This window comes from Diceros bicornis, chromosome 13 (assembly GCF_020826845.1).
Source record: "Diceros bicornis minor isolate mBicDic1 chromosome 13, mDicBic1.mat.cur, whole genome shotgun sequence".
NCBI lineage: Eukaryota > Metazoa > Chordata > Mammalia > Perissodactyla > Rhinocerotidae > Diceros > Diceros bicornis.
The window spans coordinates 22,151,956-22,169,129 of NC_080752.1; the positions used below are offsets into that span (position 1 = coordinate 22,151,956).

Genomic DNA, 17,174 nt, shown 5'->3' on the forward strand with positions numbered 1-17,174 from the left:
CCACAAACTGGGGGCTTGAGACAACAGACGCCTTCTCACAGCTCAGGAGGCCAGAAGTCAGAAGCCAAGGTTGGGGGGCACTCCCTCCAGAGGCTCCAGGGGAGAATCCTTCCTGCCTTTTCCGGCCTCTGGGGGCTCCAGGCGTCCCTGGGCTTGTGGCCACATCCCTCCAGCCTCTGCCCCCATCTTAACGTGTCTCCTCCTCTCTCTCTGCCTGCCTCTTTGAGGACACTGGTCACTGAATTTAGGGCCCACCAGATAATCCAGGAGGATCTCATCTCAAGATCCTTCACTTAATCACATCTGCAAAGACACTTTTTCTAAGTAAGACTGCATCCACAGGTCCCAGGGCTTAAGATGTGGACACATATTTTGGCGGCCACCATCCAGGCCCACAAGAAGCAAGTGAAGGAACCTAAGCAGAGACCCTCTCGTGACCCATGCAAGGCTCTGCAGGGGGACAAGGCCACGAGGGAGGGTGGGGCCAGGGGCCGTGCAGGGCAGCTGGAGGTACAGCGGCTGGGAGCTTTCTTGGCGCGCTGGTCTCCCAGAGCCGGTGTGAGCCCCTGCCGCCCCTCGGGGGAGGCACAGACCGCGCTGAGCCCCACTTCTTGTTTTGTAAAGTGGGGGCACCACGCGCTGGGGCTGTGCTGAGACGACATGTGGCTCGTAAAGCGCTTGGGGTCCAGGCGTGCACCTGGGGGTCTCGAGAAGGCTCAGGGATGATCCTGGGGAGGATGGAGGGCCTGGTGGGGGCCGTGCTCCAGCCTCAGTCACCCCCCTGCTCCCTGCCCCCTCATCCACCTGCTCACCTCTGGGCCCTAGGTCTGGTTGCTGGGAGACGGTTGCTGGGTCACTACTGTTGTTTCCTGGCAGAGGGCTCGCACCACCTTGTCAGGCAGGTAGGAGGGGCAGGGGGCCACCAGCGGGGGTCCTGGCTGGGCATGAGGGCTGGGGCCTGCTGTCCTGTGCCCTCCCCCGGCCACCAGGGACCCTGTGGGTCCTCTTGGGACTCTGCCCAGGAGCAGAGGGGGAGGGAGACCGGGGAGGGGAGGGTGGGGGCGGGTGGCCTTCCTGGGCCGAGCCCCCTCCGCAGAGGGCCACGCCCCCAGGGCCACGGGTGGAGGGGCACGGCCAGGCAGGGAAGGGCGTGCCTCCTGGGGTGGCGGCCCCTCAGGACCAGGTCTGTCTCCCAGAACCAAACTCTGGAAGGGTGGCCTCCTGAAATCTGCAGGGCCCACAACCCCCAGACAGCCTGCCCCCAGCCAGGAGGCGCCAGCCCGCCCAACGATGTCAGCACCTCTTGGCACCCGTGTGGACAAACGGGAATCCGGGGGGCCGCCTGGCCGGATGCTGACCTGCCTCACTTTCTCGGACATTCTCCTCAGGTCCGCGAGGGTCTCCCACTCCGCACACCAGGGTGCTGTTTCCCGCCGGTCCTCTCACCTGACCAGGTAACAGTTGATTTCCCAACCTATTGTACAGTGGAGTTCTCACTGCTCCCAGCGCCATCCTGACGGGACCCCCGGCTGCGCGCACGCGTCTCACTCTAAGTGACAAGTGACCTCCCAAGGACACCTGTGAGCGTGGAGCTCTGCGCCTTGTTTAGAATTCCGGCCTTGAGTGGCTGCAAAGAGCAGCTGCTGGACGACAGTGAAGCCGCAAGCCCCGACCCAGGGGCTCCGGCCAGCCCTGCGAAGACCCGAGGTCACCACAGCCTGTGTGCCTGGCCCTCTTTCTATCTTTGTTAATTTGCATGAGGAGAAATGATAACTCATGGCTTGTTTAATTCTTTGTGAAAGTGGTGAGTACACAAAGTTAGAAAAGCCAGATCAAGGTGCAAGGCTGAGCATGGAGACCAGCGTCCCCCCAGCTCCAAGGCCGCCTCGCGGGCTCCTCCTGCTGCTGCCGCACTTGCCTCCGCATCTCTGTGGAGCGCCCGCAGCTGCTGCCTCTCCAGTTCCCCTGGCAGAAGTTACCCCCGACTCTGCACCATGGAAGACGGGGACTCACTCCCCGCACACCACACGTGTTCCTGTCACAATCACAGCGATGCTCACGGCCCCGCTGTGCCCTCATCCTCCTCACCACGTCACGGCAACGCACAGTGAGCACGCTCTGGGTGTGAACTCAGTCAGGCTGCTGTCACTCCCAGCCCACTCTGCAGGAAAAGAAATTGGCACGGAGAGATTAGGTAGATATCGGGGGTCACAGCCGATCCGCTGTGACCAGCCCAGCTCCCGGGCTCAGGAGCTCCCCTGAGGGACATCTGGAGACCTTTCTCCGCCCTAGGCACCTCCTCTGTCTCTCAGCGCCCCGCCCTCCCAGCCCTGGGTCCCCTGGACGTGACTTTAGCCCCATGTCCTTCATGCTTCTGTGTTTCATTCTCCTTTCTGGGAGATTTCCTGGCCTTGCACTTCGACCGTTGCGTTGCATTTTTAACTTCCACTAGCTCTTCGTATTTTCTGTTCCTTTGTTCTAACAGCGTCCAGACCTCTTCCGGGGTGAGGACTCTCCTGCTCCCCCAGCACCTTCTGGGGGTGGTTTCCTCTGACTTCTGTGTCATCCTGTTTCTTCCCTCTCCTCTTCCTCTGTGTGTGTGTGTCTCTGCATGTGCGTGACTGAGTGTGTCTGTGTGTGTGTCTGTGTGCATGCATGACCAGGTGTGTGTCTGTGCGTGTGTGACTGTGTGTCTGTGCAAGACCAGGTATGTGTCTGTGCGTGTGTGACTGAGTGTGTGTCTGTGCATGACCAGGTGTGTGTCTGTGCGTGTGTGTGACCGAGTGTCTGTGTGTGTGCCTGTGCATGTCCATGACCAAGTGTGTGTCTGTGTAAGTGTGTATATGTGGGTCTGTGTGTGTCTGTGTGGGCGCCAAGCTCTCGCTCACCCTCAGATTCCTGTTGGCCCACCAGGGCCACTCACTTCAGAGTGCTGTGGGCAGGTGCTGAATGTCAGAATGTTGGGGGTCCCGTATCTCCAGCAGGACTCCTTGGACCTGCCACGGGTGCTGGGAACCAAGTGGGAAAGGGCTGGGGTCTCTCAGGCAATGTGGAAAGTTGTGCACGCCCGCACACACACCCTCCCTGTTCTCAGCAGGCTCTCCCTTCTTCCCCGCCTGCTCCCGTGGTCATGCTGACAGCTCTTCACAGTTCCTCTTCCGTCCTGAGTGGGCACCGAGGGTCAGTCAGCATTTCTTGGTGACCAGCTTGTGTGTCTGCAGGAGCGGGAGCCCCGTCTCTGTCCTGCCAGCTCTTCAGTTGCTTGCCTTCCCACTGCTTGAGTGTTTTCAATCCTTCAGAAAGTCCTTGCCTCCCAAACAGCCCCAAAACTGGGAAGGACCTGTCGAAAATTCCCTGAAATGTTCCCGAGTTGGCCACACGGGAAAAGGTGCTCAAAAGAAGGGATTGTCCTGCGGGCAAGGCCCAGGCAGCAGTGAGGACACTCCTGGACACCTCGCTGCCCGGCCCTGCCTCAGACACAGAGCCACCCTCAACTCTGGGGAGGCACCTGTTCAGGGCCAGGGTGCCCCTCCCAACCCCCGCAGGCCTGACGGCGGCCCTCCTTACAGCCAGCACCGAGGCCGAGCACGGCAACACCAGGCAGACGGTCCTTGCAGGGGAGGCCTCGCCCGGGACAGACAGGATGCAGAGATGGCCCTGGTCCTGCGGGGCATCAGGCCCCATGGTCACCACAGAGACAGCGGCCAGCCACAAGCGGAAACCCAAGTCCAGGACCCCGGGAGGCGTCCCTCCCTGGGCAGGGTGGGCCTGACCTTGTGCCCAGTCCAAGGACTAGGACCACCAGCTGCCAGAAGGTCTCGCAGGGGGGTGGGGGCGACATCTTCCCAGAGGCGCACCCGCCCCAGTGCCCCCACACCTGTGGCCCAAAGCTGCACCTGCTTCAACCACCGCCGGGGACTACCCACTTGGACCCAGGTCGGCGCGAAGAGAGGCAAGCAGTCAAGGATTACAGGGGTCGGGCAGAGCCGTCCCCGGGTGCCAGGCAAATGCAGGCCCCCACCAGGCCAGGGCCTCCCCAGGACAGGTGCCCCATCCCAGGGAAGGTGTTCTCATGGGGGGACCACACACAGCCCTGGGAGAGGAGCCAGCAGGAAGCCATGCATTGGGTGTGGGGTCTGGGCCAGCTGAGCAGGGCAGAGGACAGCAGAGTCAGGGTCTGAACAGGCACAGAGAGGGGATACCGCTGCTGTCCACAGTGTTGGGGGGGGCCACCCCCATGGGCAGCCACAGCAGGCATGCCCCTGCCTGCCCTGGAACCCATCCCCTGCCCGCCCTGGAACCCAGCCCCTGCCCAGGGCAAGCCCGACCCCATCACCCCTGCCTGAAATGGGTCACCTGTGATGTCATGATGGACATTGTGACCCCACCCTCCTGGGCACATCCCTGCACCATGTCTGCCCCCAGGTCCAGCTGCACATCCTAGCCCCTTCCCTGCACAGAGCCCCTGCCCTGTTGGTAAGGAGGGGCCCTGCCTGCTCCAGGGCTGGCCCTGGGTGGTAGGGACTGTCCCCTCTCTCCTAGGAGCTGTGACCGGCCCAGGTCCACTGGTCAGGCCTGAGCCTGGGCTGAGATGGGGTGAGACAGACTGGGGACACTTCCCAGGGGCTGCTGGAAATGGCTGGGCTTGGTTGAGGCCAGATTCTGAATGGGCACCACCCCCTGATCCCACTCCGTTCCCAGGCTGGGCCCATGAGAGATTGATGGGGAGCAGCCAGGAGGAGGGGCTCCTGCATCAGCTAAGCCAGCTGGACCAAGATGCAGGTGGGGTCTGAGGCAGGGGCCGAGAGGGGGTGGGAGAGCCTGCAGCCAGGCCAGAGCCTCTGACCACCCACCCGCCCCCAGACCTGGATGACACTGAAGCTGCTGGGCCCCGGGCCGCCCTCCTGGAGAAGCACCTGCTGGAGGGAGAGAAACAGCTGCCCAGCCCCGGGCAGGGCCCCTTCTTCTACATCGGGGGCACCAACGGGGCCTCAATGTGAGTGGGGGCCTCAAGCCAGGCCCAGCCCCGCTGCCCCCAGGGCCCAGCCCAGCCTCAGCTCTGCTGCCTTGGCCCCCATGTCCCCTCCCCTGGCATGCCCCCCTCCCTCCAGGGTCACGGCTGCCCCTGCCCTGCAGAATCAGCTCCTACTGCAAGAACAAGGGCTGGCAGCGCATCCAGGACAGCGGGCGGGAGGACTACAAGCTGAAGTGGTGCGAGGTCAAGAGCCGGGACAGCTACTGCAGCTTCCGGGAAGGTAGCCGGGAGGAGGGGCCGGGGCTCGCCGGCAGCCTGCGAGGGCCTGCTGGGCCAGAGCACGGGGCGAGCAGCACCACAGCCCTCCATGGGGGCTGGGGGGGGGGTGGCGTGGTGAGGGCCATGGGGTCTGGGTGGCTGCAGCCCTGTGGCAGTCACCCACATGCTGCCCAGGGCTCTGTCATCCAGGGGAGCAGCTGCTGTACCAGCTGCCCAACAACAGACTCCTCACCACCAAGATCGGGCTGCTCAGTGCCCTGAGGGTATACTCACGGGTCCTGAGCAAGATCAACAAGGCAGCGCTGGGCGCCCAGGCCAGGTAAGCCAGCCCTGGCCCACCTGGCACCGGCCATCAACCCGCCATGCACCCATCTGTCCTTTAAAGCAGTAGATCCTGTCCACCCACCCCACCCCACAGACCGACCCATCTGACATGTACGTCAGTCGCTGGTCCTGGCCGCCCTCCACGGAATCCGTCTGCTCACTATTCTGTCCACTCACCTACATCCATCCACCCACGCATCTTCCCACTGGCCCATCCAGGCACTCACCAATCTGTCTCCACTCCCAAACACCTGCCCCCCATTCCATCCACCTGCCCCTCGGACCACCCAGCTATCCTTACACACACCAACCACGGACCACCCACTGGTGTTCCCAATTTAGTCATTCATTGCCTCCACACCCACTGCCATCCACCCACCGCCATCCACCCACCCATACCTGTCCCCACAGCTCCTTCTCCACTCACTGTCCATCCACTACCCTTCACCACCACCCCACAGCCGTGCCGAGCCACTCAGTGAACTCATCTCTCTGACCTGCCCACTCGCTCAACCATGCATTTGCCAGACAATTTCCACATCTGCCCACCCATCCAATCAACCACCCACCATCTGCCTCCCCCGTCCACCCTCACCAGGCAGGCAGCCTACCCATTACCTGGTCATTCACAACATCATCTTTACATCTACACGTCCAGCCGTCCACCTCCACCCTACCCATTTCTGTCAGCAACTCTGATCTGTTCCCCCAGGCGTCCATGTGTCTATCTACCAGACCACCTCTCCATCCATCCACCTACCACCCACCTATCTGCCTCAAAGCCCCCACCCATTCCCCCACCTCTCCAGACCCCCACCCACCCATTCTCCACACACTACTGAGTGGCCACTCAGGCCAGGCCCTGTGTCCCCTGGGGTACAGATCTGGAAAGGATGCAGCACCTGCCCTCGAGGAGCCCACGAGGACCAGCCCAGGACGCCTCAGGCCACAGAGGTAGATGCACTCAGCCCAGCTGAGAGGGGCCGCTCTGCCCTCAACTCAAGAATGGCCTGGTGGTAGATGACAGGGGTTAGGGCATCCCGAGCCAGGGGAAGAGGTTTGGACTAGCCCAGAGCGTTGACCATGCTGACCACTCGGTGCATGCCAGTCACTGTCCTGGCCTGGGGACATAGCTCTGACTGCTCACAAATGCCTGAGACGAGGCAGGGGGAGGGAGAAGGGGCCAGGGTATGGGGGAGGCACCTGCAGCCTGCAGAGGACCCAGGTGTGCAAGGAGCAGGAAAAGAGTGCTCCTGGCAAAAGAACAGAAGGTGGGAAGGCTCTGCAGAGGGAACAGCTGGTGGTAGGGGGGACCAAAAGCTGCGAGTGCCTGGAGCCCAGCACACTCTCCCCCCAGCGGCCCTCAGTCAGACCCCTAGAATGGCTGGCTAAGCCTGCGGGGAGGAGGACAGCGCTCCCGTGTGCTCCCCACCTCCCTGCTCCCCCAGGGTCCTGAAAATGGAAGAATTTTTCCCAGAGACCTACCGTCTGGACATCAGCGAGGAGAGAAAGGCTTTTTTCACCCTCTTTGATGGTGAGAGGCCGCTGGATGCCAGCCCTGCTCCGGGAAGATGGGTTCAGGCCTGGACCAAGGTGGGGGTGTGATGAGGCCAGGTCAAGGTCCGGCGAGGTCGAGGTTCCGGCATGGTCAGGGAGGGGAAGGGTGGAGCCAGGGTGGGCGAGGTCGGGGCTGAGCCAGGGTGGGAGGGTCTGGCTGGGCTTTAGCGGACGCCGGAGCCTGGTAGGGGCGGGGCCATGGCTGGGCGTGGTCAGCGGCGGATGGGGCGTGGTCAGAGCCGTGGCTGGGCGAGGTTAGGGCCAGGACGGGGCGAGGTCAGGGCAGCGAGTGGACGTGGTCCCATCGGGGGACATGGTCAGGACCGGGGTGGGGCGGGGCCGCCCGGGGCTCAGGGGCCTCTCTCCGCAGATACCCAGATGTGGATCTGCAAGCCCACCGCCTCCAACCAGGGCAAAGGCATCTTTCTGCTCAGGAACCAGGAGGAAGTCACTGCCCTCCAGGCCAAGATCCAAAGCATCGAGGACGACCCCATCTACCGCAAGATGCCGTTCCGCGCGCCCCAGGCACGCATCGTGCAGAGGTGTGGGCGTGGGCGCCATGAGGCGTGTCAGTCCAGGGAGGGCTGACCCTGGGCCCCGCTGGTGCCTGTGGGGGTCGCAGAGCCTACAGAGGAGTCCTTGGCCGTGGAAGCCTGCGGTGCCCCTAGCCAGGCCCTTCTGTGGCCAGCAGAGGTGGGGTATTATATGGGGTCGCAGTCACAACGGAGATCCCCCCCACAGAGGCTCCTGGACACGCAGGGAGGGCGTGGTCAGTTTGTCGCCAACCTGGGCCCTGCTCCTCTGCCCTGCAGGAAGCCCAGCGGTGGCAGGACCCCCTACAGCCAGCCTCTCCCCCATCCCGGCCAGGTGTAGACCGCACACCTGCCACAGCTGCTGTCTGCTGCCCCTCCCTTCTTGTCAGCCTCCCAAGCTGCTGCTCCCAGCCTCTGGGTCTCTAGACCTACAGCTTCCTCCACCTGGAATGTCCCCTCCCTGCCGCTCCAAAGCCACCAGCCCTTTAAGGCCCAATGTCAGCCCTTCTTCCTCCTCCAGGCAGTCCCTCCGGCCCACAGGGGCCCAGTCTGCTTCCACCCTGCAGGCTCCTGGTGAGAGCTGTACCCTGGGGTGCCCCAGATGCATGCAGTAGGCTGAGATCGAGGGGCCAGGCCCTCCCTCCCAATTCTCTGACCTGTTCAGGCTCAGAAATGTCCCCTTAACAATGGACACTGCACTCAGCCAGAGGAGGGAGCCCATAGGTCACACTTGGGACAGGTGGCAGGAGCACTGAGGAACTGACCCAGGCCCTGGTGGGGGTGAAGGGACACAGGCCAGGCTGGCCATGTTCTCAGGCCCCACATGCCCCCAGGTACATCCAGAATCCACTGCTGCTGGATGGGAAGAAGTTTGACGTGCGCTCCTACCTGCTCATCGCCTGCACCATGCCATATATGGTCTTCTTTGGCCACGGCTACGCTCGCCTCACCCTCAGCCTTTATGACCCCTGTTCCAGCAACCTCGGTGGCCACTTGACCAACCAGGTAAGGGCACCTCACAGGAAAGGGGCCTCCCTGCAGCCTTGGGACAAGATCTCTGCCCAGAAATGCAAAGGAGAGGCTTGCTGTAGATATGCTCAGACCCAGAGGTGGCTCAGACACAGGGGTGGCCCAGTCTTGGAGGTGGTCCAGGTCTGAAGGTGGCCTGGGCTCCTCCTGCCTGCAGTCAGCACTGTCTCTCACCTCAGCCACAGCAGGGCTTCCTGGTGAAATGACCAAGCCCTGCAACTCTGACCCCCAGCTTGGTTCCCTCTGGGTGTGGATGAGGTGTGGGTGGGGGTAGGAGCTGAGGGGCAAGGGGTGTCTGTGAGGACCTCAGTGGAGAGATCTTTTCCTAATGGGAAGAGTCGAGGCAGGGGCCACCCATGAGGATCTGTGGGGGACTTGACGGCTGAGGAGTCTCAGTGGAAGAAGGTGTTATGGGAGGGTCTTGGCAGGCAGGCTCCTGCAGGGTGTCCTGGAGGAGTGGGGCCTCTGTGGGATCTCTGGGTAGCTGGGTTAGGGTGAGACTATTTTTAGGGCCCCTCAGTTGGGCAGGACCTCTGGGTGTTCTGCGGCAGTGGTCTCCAGGCGCCACACTGCCCCCTCAGTTCATGCAGAAGAAGAGCCCCCTCTACGTGCTGCTCAAGGAGAACACGGTGTGGAGCATGGACCACCTCAACCGGTACATCAACGACAAGTTCAGGAAGACCAAGGGCCTCCCCAGAGACTGGGTCTTCACCACCTTCACGGTCCGTGCACTCCTCACCCACCGCAGCCTGGGGGGGCCAGGGTCAGGACCCCTTAGGGTATGTGGGGGGCGGGGGTGGTGTTTCCGCCTCTGCTGGGCTGGGCAAGGGGCACGTCAGATGTCCTGGGGGGGCGCGTCTGTATTGGAGGGTGTGTCTGTCTGAGGTGTAACTGCGGGCTGTGGAAGCTGGCCGCTCTGAGGTGTCTCCATTACTCTCTCATCTCTCTCCCTCTCCCTCTCTCAGCTGCGATAATTCACGATAATTCACATAAACTTTACCATTTTAAAGTTTACAGTTCAGTAGTTTTAGTTGATTCACAGAGTTGTACAATAGTTCAGAACATTTTCATCTCCTCAAAAAGAAACCCCGTGCCCATTAGTCATCTCTGCCCATTCCACTCCCCCAGCTTCTGGACACGACTGATCTACTTTCTGTCCCTATGGGTTTCCCTATTCTGGACATTTTGTATAAATGGGAGCATACACTACATGGCTTTTCCTGGCTTCCTTTACCAAGCATCATGTGTTCGAGACTCATCCACGTTGTGGCATGTGTCAGTACCTCATTCCTTTTTACAGCTGAGTAACATTCCAGCGTGTGGATCCACCACAACTTTTTGGGTGAACATCCATCAGTTGATGGACGTTTGGGTTGTTTCCACCTTTTGTCTATCATGAATAATGCTATGTGAATATTCTTGTACAAGTTCATGTATATGTTCATGAACATATATTTTCAGGTCTCTTGGGTACATACCTAGGAATGGAATTGTGGGGTCACATGGTAACTCTTGTGTTCAACTTTTTGAGGAACTGCCATACTCTTTCCACGGTTGCTGCAATAGTTCACATTCCCATCAGCAATGTATGAGGGTTGCAGTTTCTCCAGATCCTTGCCAATATTTGTTTTTTGTTTTTCGTTTTTTTTAATAGTCATCCAGTGGGTGTGAAGTGGTATCTCATTGTGGGTTTGATTTACATTTCCCTAATGATAATGATATTGAGCATCTTTTCATGTGTTTATTGGCCATTTGTATATCTTCCTTAGAAAAATGTCTATTCAGATTCTTTGTCCATGCTCGCCTGTTAGGCTGTGAGAGCTCTTTATATGTTCTGGATGCTAGACCCTTATTAGATATGTGGTTTGCAAATATTTTCTCCTGTGAGTTGTCCTTTCACTTTCTTGATAATGTCCTTTTTTGCAGAAAAGTTTTAGATTTTGGAAAAGACCAATTTATCTATTTTTTCTCTGCTTATTCATGCTTTTGATGTCATATCTAAGAATCCATTGCCAAATCCAAGGTTGTAAAGATTTATACCTATGTTTTCTTCTAAAAGTTTTATAGTTTTAGCTCTTACATTTAGGTCATTGACCCATTTTGAGTTAATTTCTGTATATGGCATTAGGTAAGGGTCCAACTTCACTTTTTTGCACGTGGATGTCCAGTTGTCCTAGCGCCATTTGTCGAAGAGACTGTTCTTGGCACATCGTTGAAAATCAATTGACCACATATGTACGGGTTTATTTCTGGACTCTCAGTTCTATTCCACTGGTGTGTGAGTCCATCCTTAAGTCAGTACCACACTGTTTTGATTGCTGTTGCTTTGTTCTATTAATGTGCTGTATTACATTGATTGATTTTCATGTGTTGAACAAGTCTTGCATTTCTGGGATAAATCCCACGCAAACATGGTATATTATCCTTAAATACACTGCTAGACTTGGTTTGCTAGTACTCCATTGAGTATTTTTGTGTCTAAACTCATAAGCAATATTGGTTTATAGCATTCTTTTGTTGTATGTTTGTCTGGTTTTCGACATGTTCCCTCCTCTTCTATTTTTGGAGAGTTTGTGAAGGATTAGTGTTAATTCTTTAAATGTTTGGAAAAATTCACCAGTGAGGCCATCTTGTCCCGGACTTTTCTTTGTGGGAAGGTTTTTTATATTATTACTACTAACTCGAGCTTTGCTTGTTACAGGTTATTCAGATTTTCTGTTTCTTCTCGGGTCAAGCTTATTCATTTGTCTTTCTAGGAATCTATCCATTTCTTCTGAGTTGTCTAATTTGTTTGGAATACAGTTGTTCATAGTATTCTATGAACAACAATAATCCTTTTTATAATCATTTTCGTCTCTATGTAAGGTCTTTCTTTCTTGATTTTAGTAATTTGGGTATTCTCTCCTTTTTTCTTGGTCAATCCAGCTAAGAGTTTGTCAGTTTTGTTGATCTTGTCAATGAACCAGCTTTGGTTTCATTGATTTTCTCTATTGTTTTCTATTTCTATTCCCTTTATCTCCACTCTCTTCTTTATGATTTCCTTCCTTCTTTGCTTTGGGTTTAGTTTTCTCTTCTTTTTCTAGTTTCTTAAGGTTGAAGCTTAGGTTATTGATTTGACATCTTTTCTCTTGTTTATGGTGTTTACAGCCATAAATTCCCTTCTGAGCACTGCTTTCACTGGATCCCTTAAGATTTTATGTGTTCTGTTTTTGTTTTCATTTGTTGCTTAAGAGTGTTACTTAATTTCCACATATTTGTGAATTTTCCCATTTTCCTTCTCTTATTTATTTCTAACTTCATTCCATTGTGGTCAGAGAACATACTTTGTATGATGTCAAACCCTTTAAAAATTACTGAAACTTGTTTTATGTCCTAACACATGTCTGTCCTGGAGAATGTTCCATGTGCACTTGAGAAGAAGGAGTGTTCTGCTGCTGGGTGCAGCGTTCTCTAGATGTCTGTTAGGTCTAGTTGTTTTTCAGGGTTGTTCAAGTCTTCTGTTTACTTGTTGCTCTTCTGTCTAGATGTCCTATCCTGTTCTATCCATCATTGAAAGTGGAGTATTGAAGTCTCCAACTATTATTATTGAATTGTCTATTTCTCCCTTCAGTTCTGTCAGTTTTTGCTTCATGTATTTTGAAGCTCTGTTCTTAGGTGCATGTATGTTATAATTATTACATCTTCTTGATTTATCATTATAAAATGTCCTCTTTTTTTCTTAATGTCCTCAATTTTTGTCTAAAATCTATTTTCTCTGATATTAGTATAGCCATTCCAGCTCTCTTTTGCTTACTGTTGGCATGATATAGCTTTTCCCCTCCATTTGCTTTCAACCTATCTGTGTTTTTGAATCTAAGTGTGTCTCATAGATAGCACATCAAGGGTTTTTAATGCATTCTGCCGATCTCTGTCTTTTAACTGGAAAGGTTAATCCATTTACATTTAGTATACTGATAAGGTAGGATTTACATCTGCTATTTGTTTTCTAGATGTCTTTTATCTTTTTTTGTTTCTCAATTCCTCCATTACTGCCTCCTTTTGTTAAATGGATATTTTCTAGCATACTATTCCTAGTGTCATTTCTTTTACTATATATTTTTAAGTTATTTTCTTAGTTGTTGCCCTAGGAATTACCATTAATATCTTATTTTATAACAATTTAGTATGGATTAATACAAAGTTAATTTTAGTATGGATTAATACCAAGTTAATTTCAACAGTATTTTAAAAGACATTGTTTCTATATAGCTCCATCCCTCCCTTTATGCTGTATTGTCACAAATATATATTGCAGGTCTATCAACATAGATTTATAGTTATTGTTTTATGCAGTTGTCTTTTAAATCAGACAGAATAAAAAAGCAATTACCAAAAACTACATGTATACTGTCTTTTATACTTAACTATGTAGTTACCTTTACAGGCGCTGTTTCGTCACATGAATTCACATTTTCATCTAGTGTCCGTTCACTTCAGCCTGAAAGACTGTAGTGATTGATAACCTCTGGTTTTTGTTTTTGTTTTTTTAACCAGAAATGTCTTAATTTCTCCTTCATTTTTGAAGGATGGTTTTGCTGGATATAGAAGTCTTGGTTGACAGTTTTTTTCTTTCAGCATTTTGAATATGTCACCCACAGCCTTCTGGGCACTAGAGTTTCTGATGAGAAATTTGCTGTTAATATTATTGAGGATCCCTTATGATGAGCCACTTCTCTGCTGATTTCAACATTCTCTTTGTCTTTATCTTTCGAAAGTTTCATTATGATGTGAGGGATCGCTTTGAGTTTATCCTACTTGAAGCTCATTGATGATCTTGGATGTGTAGGTTGGTTTTAATCAAATTTGGGAAGTTTCCTGTCATCATTTCTTCAAATGTTCCTCCTGCCTCTTTCTCTCCTTTCCTCTGGGACCCCCACTCTGCATGTTGGTCTGCTTGATGGTGTCCCACAGGTCTCTGTAGCTTTGCTTACTTTTCTTCATGTTTCTTTTTTCTGTTCCTCAGACTGGATCATCTCAATTGACCCATCTTCAGACAGCTCAGATCTACTGTTGAGCCCCTCTAGTGAGTTTTTTATTCCAGTTATTATACTTTTCAGCTCCAGAATTTCTATTTGGCTCCCTTTTATAATTTCTCTCTTTTCGCTGATGTTCTCTATTTGGTGAGACATTGTCCTCACATTTTCCTTTAGTTCTTTTCAAGTGAGGCATTCCAGGGACCCACCAGACAGATCACAACAAATAACTACAATTCTCTGCATGTCAGGTCCCTTCTGCTCTCTCAGTACCGAGAACGCAGGCTCTCCCCAAGGCTAACCCTGAGTGGAAGCAGGGGTGACACTAACTAGGGCAAGTTAAAATGCCACAAAGCTCACTGCTCTTACCAAGATTCAAGATTCTTCTTGAATAAGCACTCCTCAGGGTGCTTCAAGCCTTTGGCTAATTTCCGGAGTTCTGAAAAAGTGGATTCTGACACCTTTTGCCAGTGTTCTGGCCGCTTTTATGGAGTAGCTTCTCTTTGGATGTCCCTCCTCTGCCATTTTCGCTGATGTTCTCCTTGTCTCTCTCGAACTCACTCCATGAGGCTTCTTCTCCCTGTTGTGTCACAGAGATGCTCATCAAGGTCACCAGTGACCTCCATGTTGCCAAAGCCAGAGGTCAGTTCCCAGCCCTCTGCTTCCCTGACCTGTCAGCCACTTTGGACACAGCAGCTCGCTCCTGGTGCTCTTTCCCCGTGGCCTCTGGACCTTGCCCAGTCCATGTGGGCCCTCTGTGCTGGCCCCTCATCTGCTCGCTGGAGACCCAGGGTCAGCCCGATGCTCTGCTCTTTATCTGCACTCACTGGTGGTGAAAGTCTCCTGGCTTTAAAGTCCACCTGTGTGCTTAATACTCCACATTTAAACATCCATCCCTGACCTCTCTCCTGAATGTGAGCCTTATATCCCATGGCCTGCCAGTACCCCATCTGCAAGCTCACAGACATCCCCGACTCCATGGTCCTCCTCCCCTTCTTAATGGATGGGGGCTCCATCCTCCCAGAGTCTCAAACCAAACACCTACGATAACCTTCAATCTTCTTTTCACAGCTCACAATCCTTTCATCAACCAACGGGGTTGGCCCTACCTCAAAATATATCCAGAATCCACCCCTCCACTTCTACCTACCCAAGCCACTGCCATTTCTCACCCGGAGTATTCAACAACTTCCTCCGGGCCCCTTCAGCCTCTCAGCACAGCAGCCAGAGGGCCCTATTAGGGCCCCGCTCAGATATGCCCCTCTTAGGCTCCATCCTCCAACAGCTCTGTTCTCAGGGTCAAAGGCAGGGTCCCTCCCATGCCCCCACGATGTGACTGGCGCCACTCTGGTCTCATGTCCCGCTGCCCCACTGGCTTGCTCCAGCCACAGGGACCTCTGTTCCCCCAACACCTTGGGCTGCTCCCACAACAGCCATTGCTCATGCCCATCCGCAGCTCCTCCTTTCGGTCTTCACTCACTATCTCCTCAGTGAGGCCCGCCCAGACCAGACCCCTTTTTACAGCAGCCACCCCAGAACCCCACCCCCAGCACTGCTTCATTTTCCCCATTAGCGTTTATCACTTAGTCTGCTGCGCAGAGTGTATCGTGAGGTACTATCACATTTGCTGTCTCTCTCTCCTGCCACAGGTGGCGTAGCCATTCCTCTTAAGTTCTCTTCACTCTTTTTTTGTGTGTGTGAGGAAGATCAGCCCTGAGCTAACATCCAATGCCGATCCTCCTCTTTTTGCTGAGGAAGACTGGCCCTGGGCTAACACCCGTGCCCATCTTCCTCTACTTTATATGGGATGCCGCCACAGCATGGCTTGACAAGCAGTGCATCAGTGCTCACCTGGGATCTGAACCCGTGAACTCCGGGCCACCAAAGCAGAGCGCGGGCACTTAACTGCTGCGCCACCAGGCCAGCCCCCTCTTCACTCTCGTAACCCAGTACCTGCCACGCAGTAGGAGCTCTACATGTTTGTTGAATGAATAAAACGAGAGTGAATGAGTTTCTGGCTGTGAGCCTGTGACTCTGAGAGTACGAAAGTGTGGGCAGGTGTGGCTGTGCAGGTGTGGGCTCAGGTGAGAGAGCAGGTGAGGGCTGTGGCTGTGGCTGTTCAGGCCTGGGAGGTACAATCAGGGTCCACAGGTGACATCCAGTCGCCCCTCCCTGCCCCACCCACAGAAGCGGATGCAGCAGATCATGGCCCACTGCTTCCTGGCCGTCAAGTCCAAGCTCGAGTGCAAGCTGGGCTATTTCGACCTCATCGGCTGTGACTTCTTGATCGATGAGAACTTCCAGGTGCTGCTGAGGCGTCCCAGGGCGGGCGGGGCCTGGTAGGCAGGTGCAGGGAGGCAGGGCTGTCTGTGCACACCCTGACCACCCAGGCAGGCCCCTGGGGTGGACTCTGCAGTCAGACTGCTCCCTGCCCCAAGCCCTGGGGATGGTGTGTCCATAAGGCTGCACTCCCGCAGCTGGGGCAACCCCCAAGCCAGACCCTCAGACCCTCAGAGTCCCAGCCTCTGGGGCAAATAGGAGGAGTAAGGCCACAGAAAAGGAGCACCTTGCCCTGGGTCACCTGGCTTAATGGAGACCAGGGCCTCAGACTTCTGCTTGACCAAGTGGTGGGTGGGGAGGGATGCTGACTAGTGCTGGGCCCAGGTGTGGCTGCTGGAGATGAACTCCAACCCTGCCCTGCACACCAACTGTGAAGTGCTGAAGGAGGTGATTCCAGGCGTGGTGGTGGAGACCCTGGGTGAGGCCCCTGGGCAGCCCCCAGAACCTTCAATCCGCCCTGGCATTGCCTGCCCAGTCTTGGATGCTCCACCCCACCCTCTCCCCAAGTTCAGATGCCCACAAATGTAGCTCTCCACCTGCGTGGCAACCCCGCCCCCAATGCTCCCAGAAGAGAGGCATCTGTGCCCCACCTGCCCACTAAGGCGGGCCGCCCACACCTCACTCCCACCTGGGTCCCACCCCTCACCACTCCCTCACCTCTGCCCCTAGAACCTCACCCCGCCCCACAAACGTGATGCTGGGGAAGCTGGGTCCCTGCCCCTCCCAGCCCCCTGCCAATGCCCCCCTCCCCGCCCCTCCCGCTCTGCCCAGACCTGGCGATGGAGACCTTCCAGAAGAGCTTGCACAGCCAGAAGATGCTGCCCCTGCTGTCGCAGCGCCGCTTTGTGCTCCTACACAACGGCGAGGGGGACCCGGGGCGGCGCCCGGGGGGGCCCCGCCCACCGCCTTCGCTCTGCGCAGACAAGCCGGGAGCCCGCAGGCCCCTGCCCCCCCGGGACCCCGACGGCGCCCAGGCCCGGGAGCCTTCCCCGGGGCCCGCCGAGGAGCAGCGCAAGAACACGGGCCACCGCGGCTCCTAGCGGGCGGCCGCCAGCGCCCTCTCGGGACCTATAAAGGCTACTTTGTTACAGAGGCAGCCTCTGCGGCGGGTCAGGCGGCTGGCCG

The 17,174-nt window shown here is 55.3% G+C and overlaps 2 protein-coding genes across 5 annotated transcripts; both read left to right on the top strand.

The window, feature by feature from the left end:
* Positions 1–2,155: 2,155 nt before the first annotated feature.
* LOC131412688 (uncharacterized) lies at positions 2,156–4,279 on the top strand. Its single transcript, XM_058552587.1, has one exon. It carries the CDS (start codon positions 2,950–2,952, stop codon positions 4,147–4,149), a length of 1,200 nt encoding a protein of 399 aa, XP_058408570.1. The 5' UTR covers positions 2,156–2,949; the 3' UTR covers positions 4,150–4,279.
* Positions 4,280–4,384: 105 nt separating this feature from the next.
* Positions 4,385–12,667, top strand: LOC131412687 (inactive polyglycylase TTLL10-like). 4 transcript variants are annotated; one of them, XM_058552585.1, is made up of 9 exons: positions 4,385–4,782; positions 4,864–4,996; positions 5,137–5,255; positions 5,429–5,573; positions 6,461–6,532; positions 7,027–7,112; positions 7,506–7,677; positions 8,502–8,673; positions 9,208–12,667. In XM_058552585.1, the coding sequence occupies exons 1-9, from the start codon at positions 4,722–4,724 to the stop codon at positions 9,586–9,588; spliced, it is 1,341 nt and encodes a 446-aa protein (XP_058408568.1). In that variant the 5' UTR covers positions 4,385–4,721; the 3' UTR covers positions 9,589–12,667. The 4 variants fall into 4 exon arrangements, with proteins under 4 accessions (XP_058408568.1, XP_058408569.1, XP_058408566.1 ...); XM_058552586.1 differs by having other exon boundaries at positions 5,444–5,573; XM_058552583.1 differs by having other exon boundaries at positions 4,665–4,782; positions 5,444–5,573; positions 9,279–12,667.
* The last annotated feature ends 4,507 nt before the right edge of the window (positions 12,668–17,174 follow it).

Bases quoted from the DNA above. Each gene is read 5' to 3' on its own strand.
- LOC131412688 (XM_058552587.1), top strand. From the start codon at position 2,950: ATGTCAGAATGTTGGGGGTCCCGTATCTCCAGCAGGACTCCTTGGACC.
- LOC131412687 (XM_058552585.1), top strand. From the start codon at position 4,722: ATGGGGAGCAGCCAGGAGGAGGGGCTCCTGCATCAGCTAAGCCAGCTG. The intron at 5,256-5,428 runs GTAGCCGGGAGG...CATGCTGCCCAG, and splicing joins CTACTGCAGCTTCCGGGAAG to GGCTCTGTCATCCAGGGGAG. The intron at 7,678-8,501 runs GTGTGGGCGTGG...ACATGCCCCCAG, and splicing joins CAGGCACGCATCGTGCAGAG to GTACATCCAGAATCCACTGC.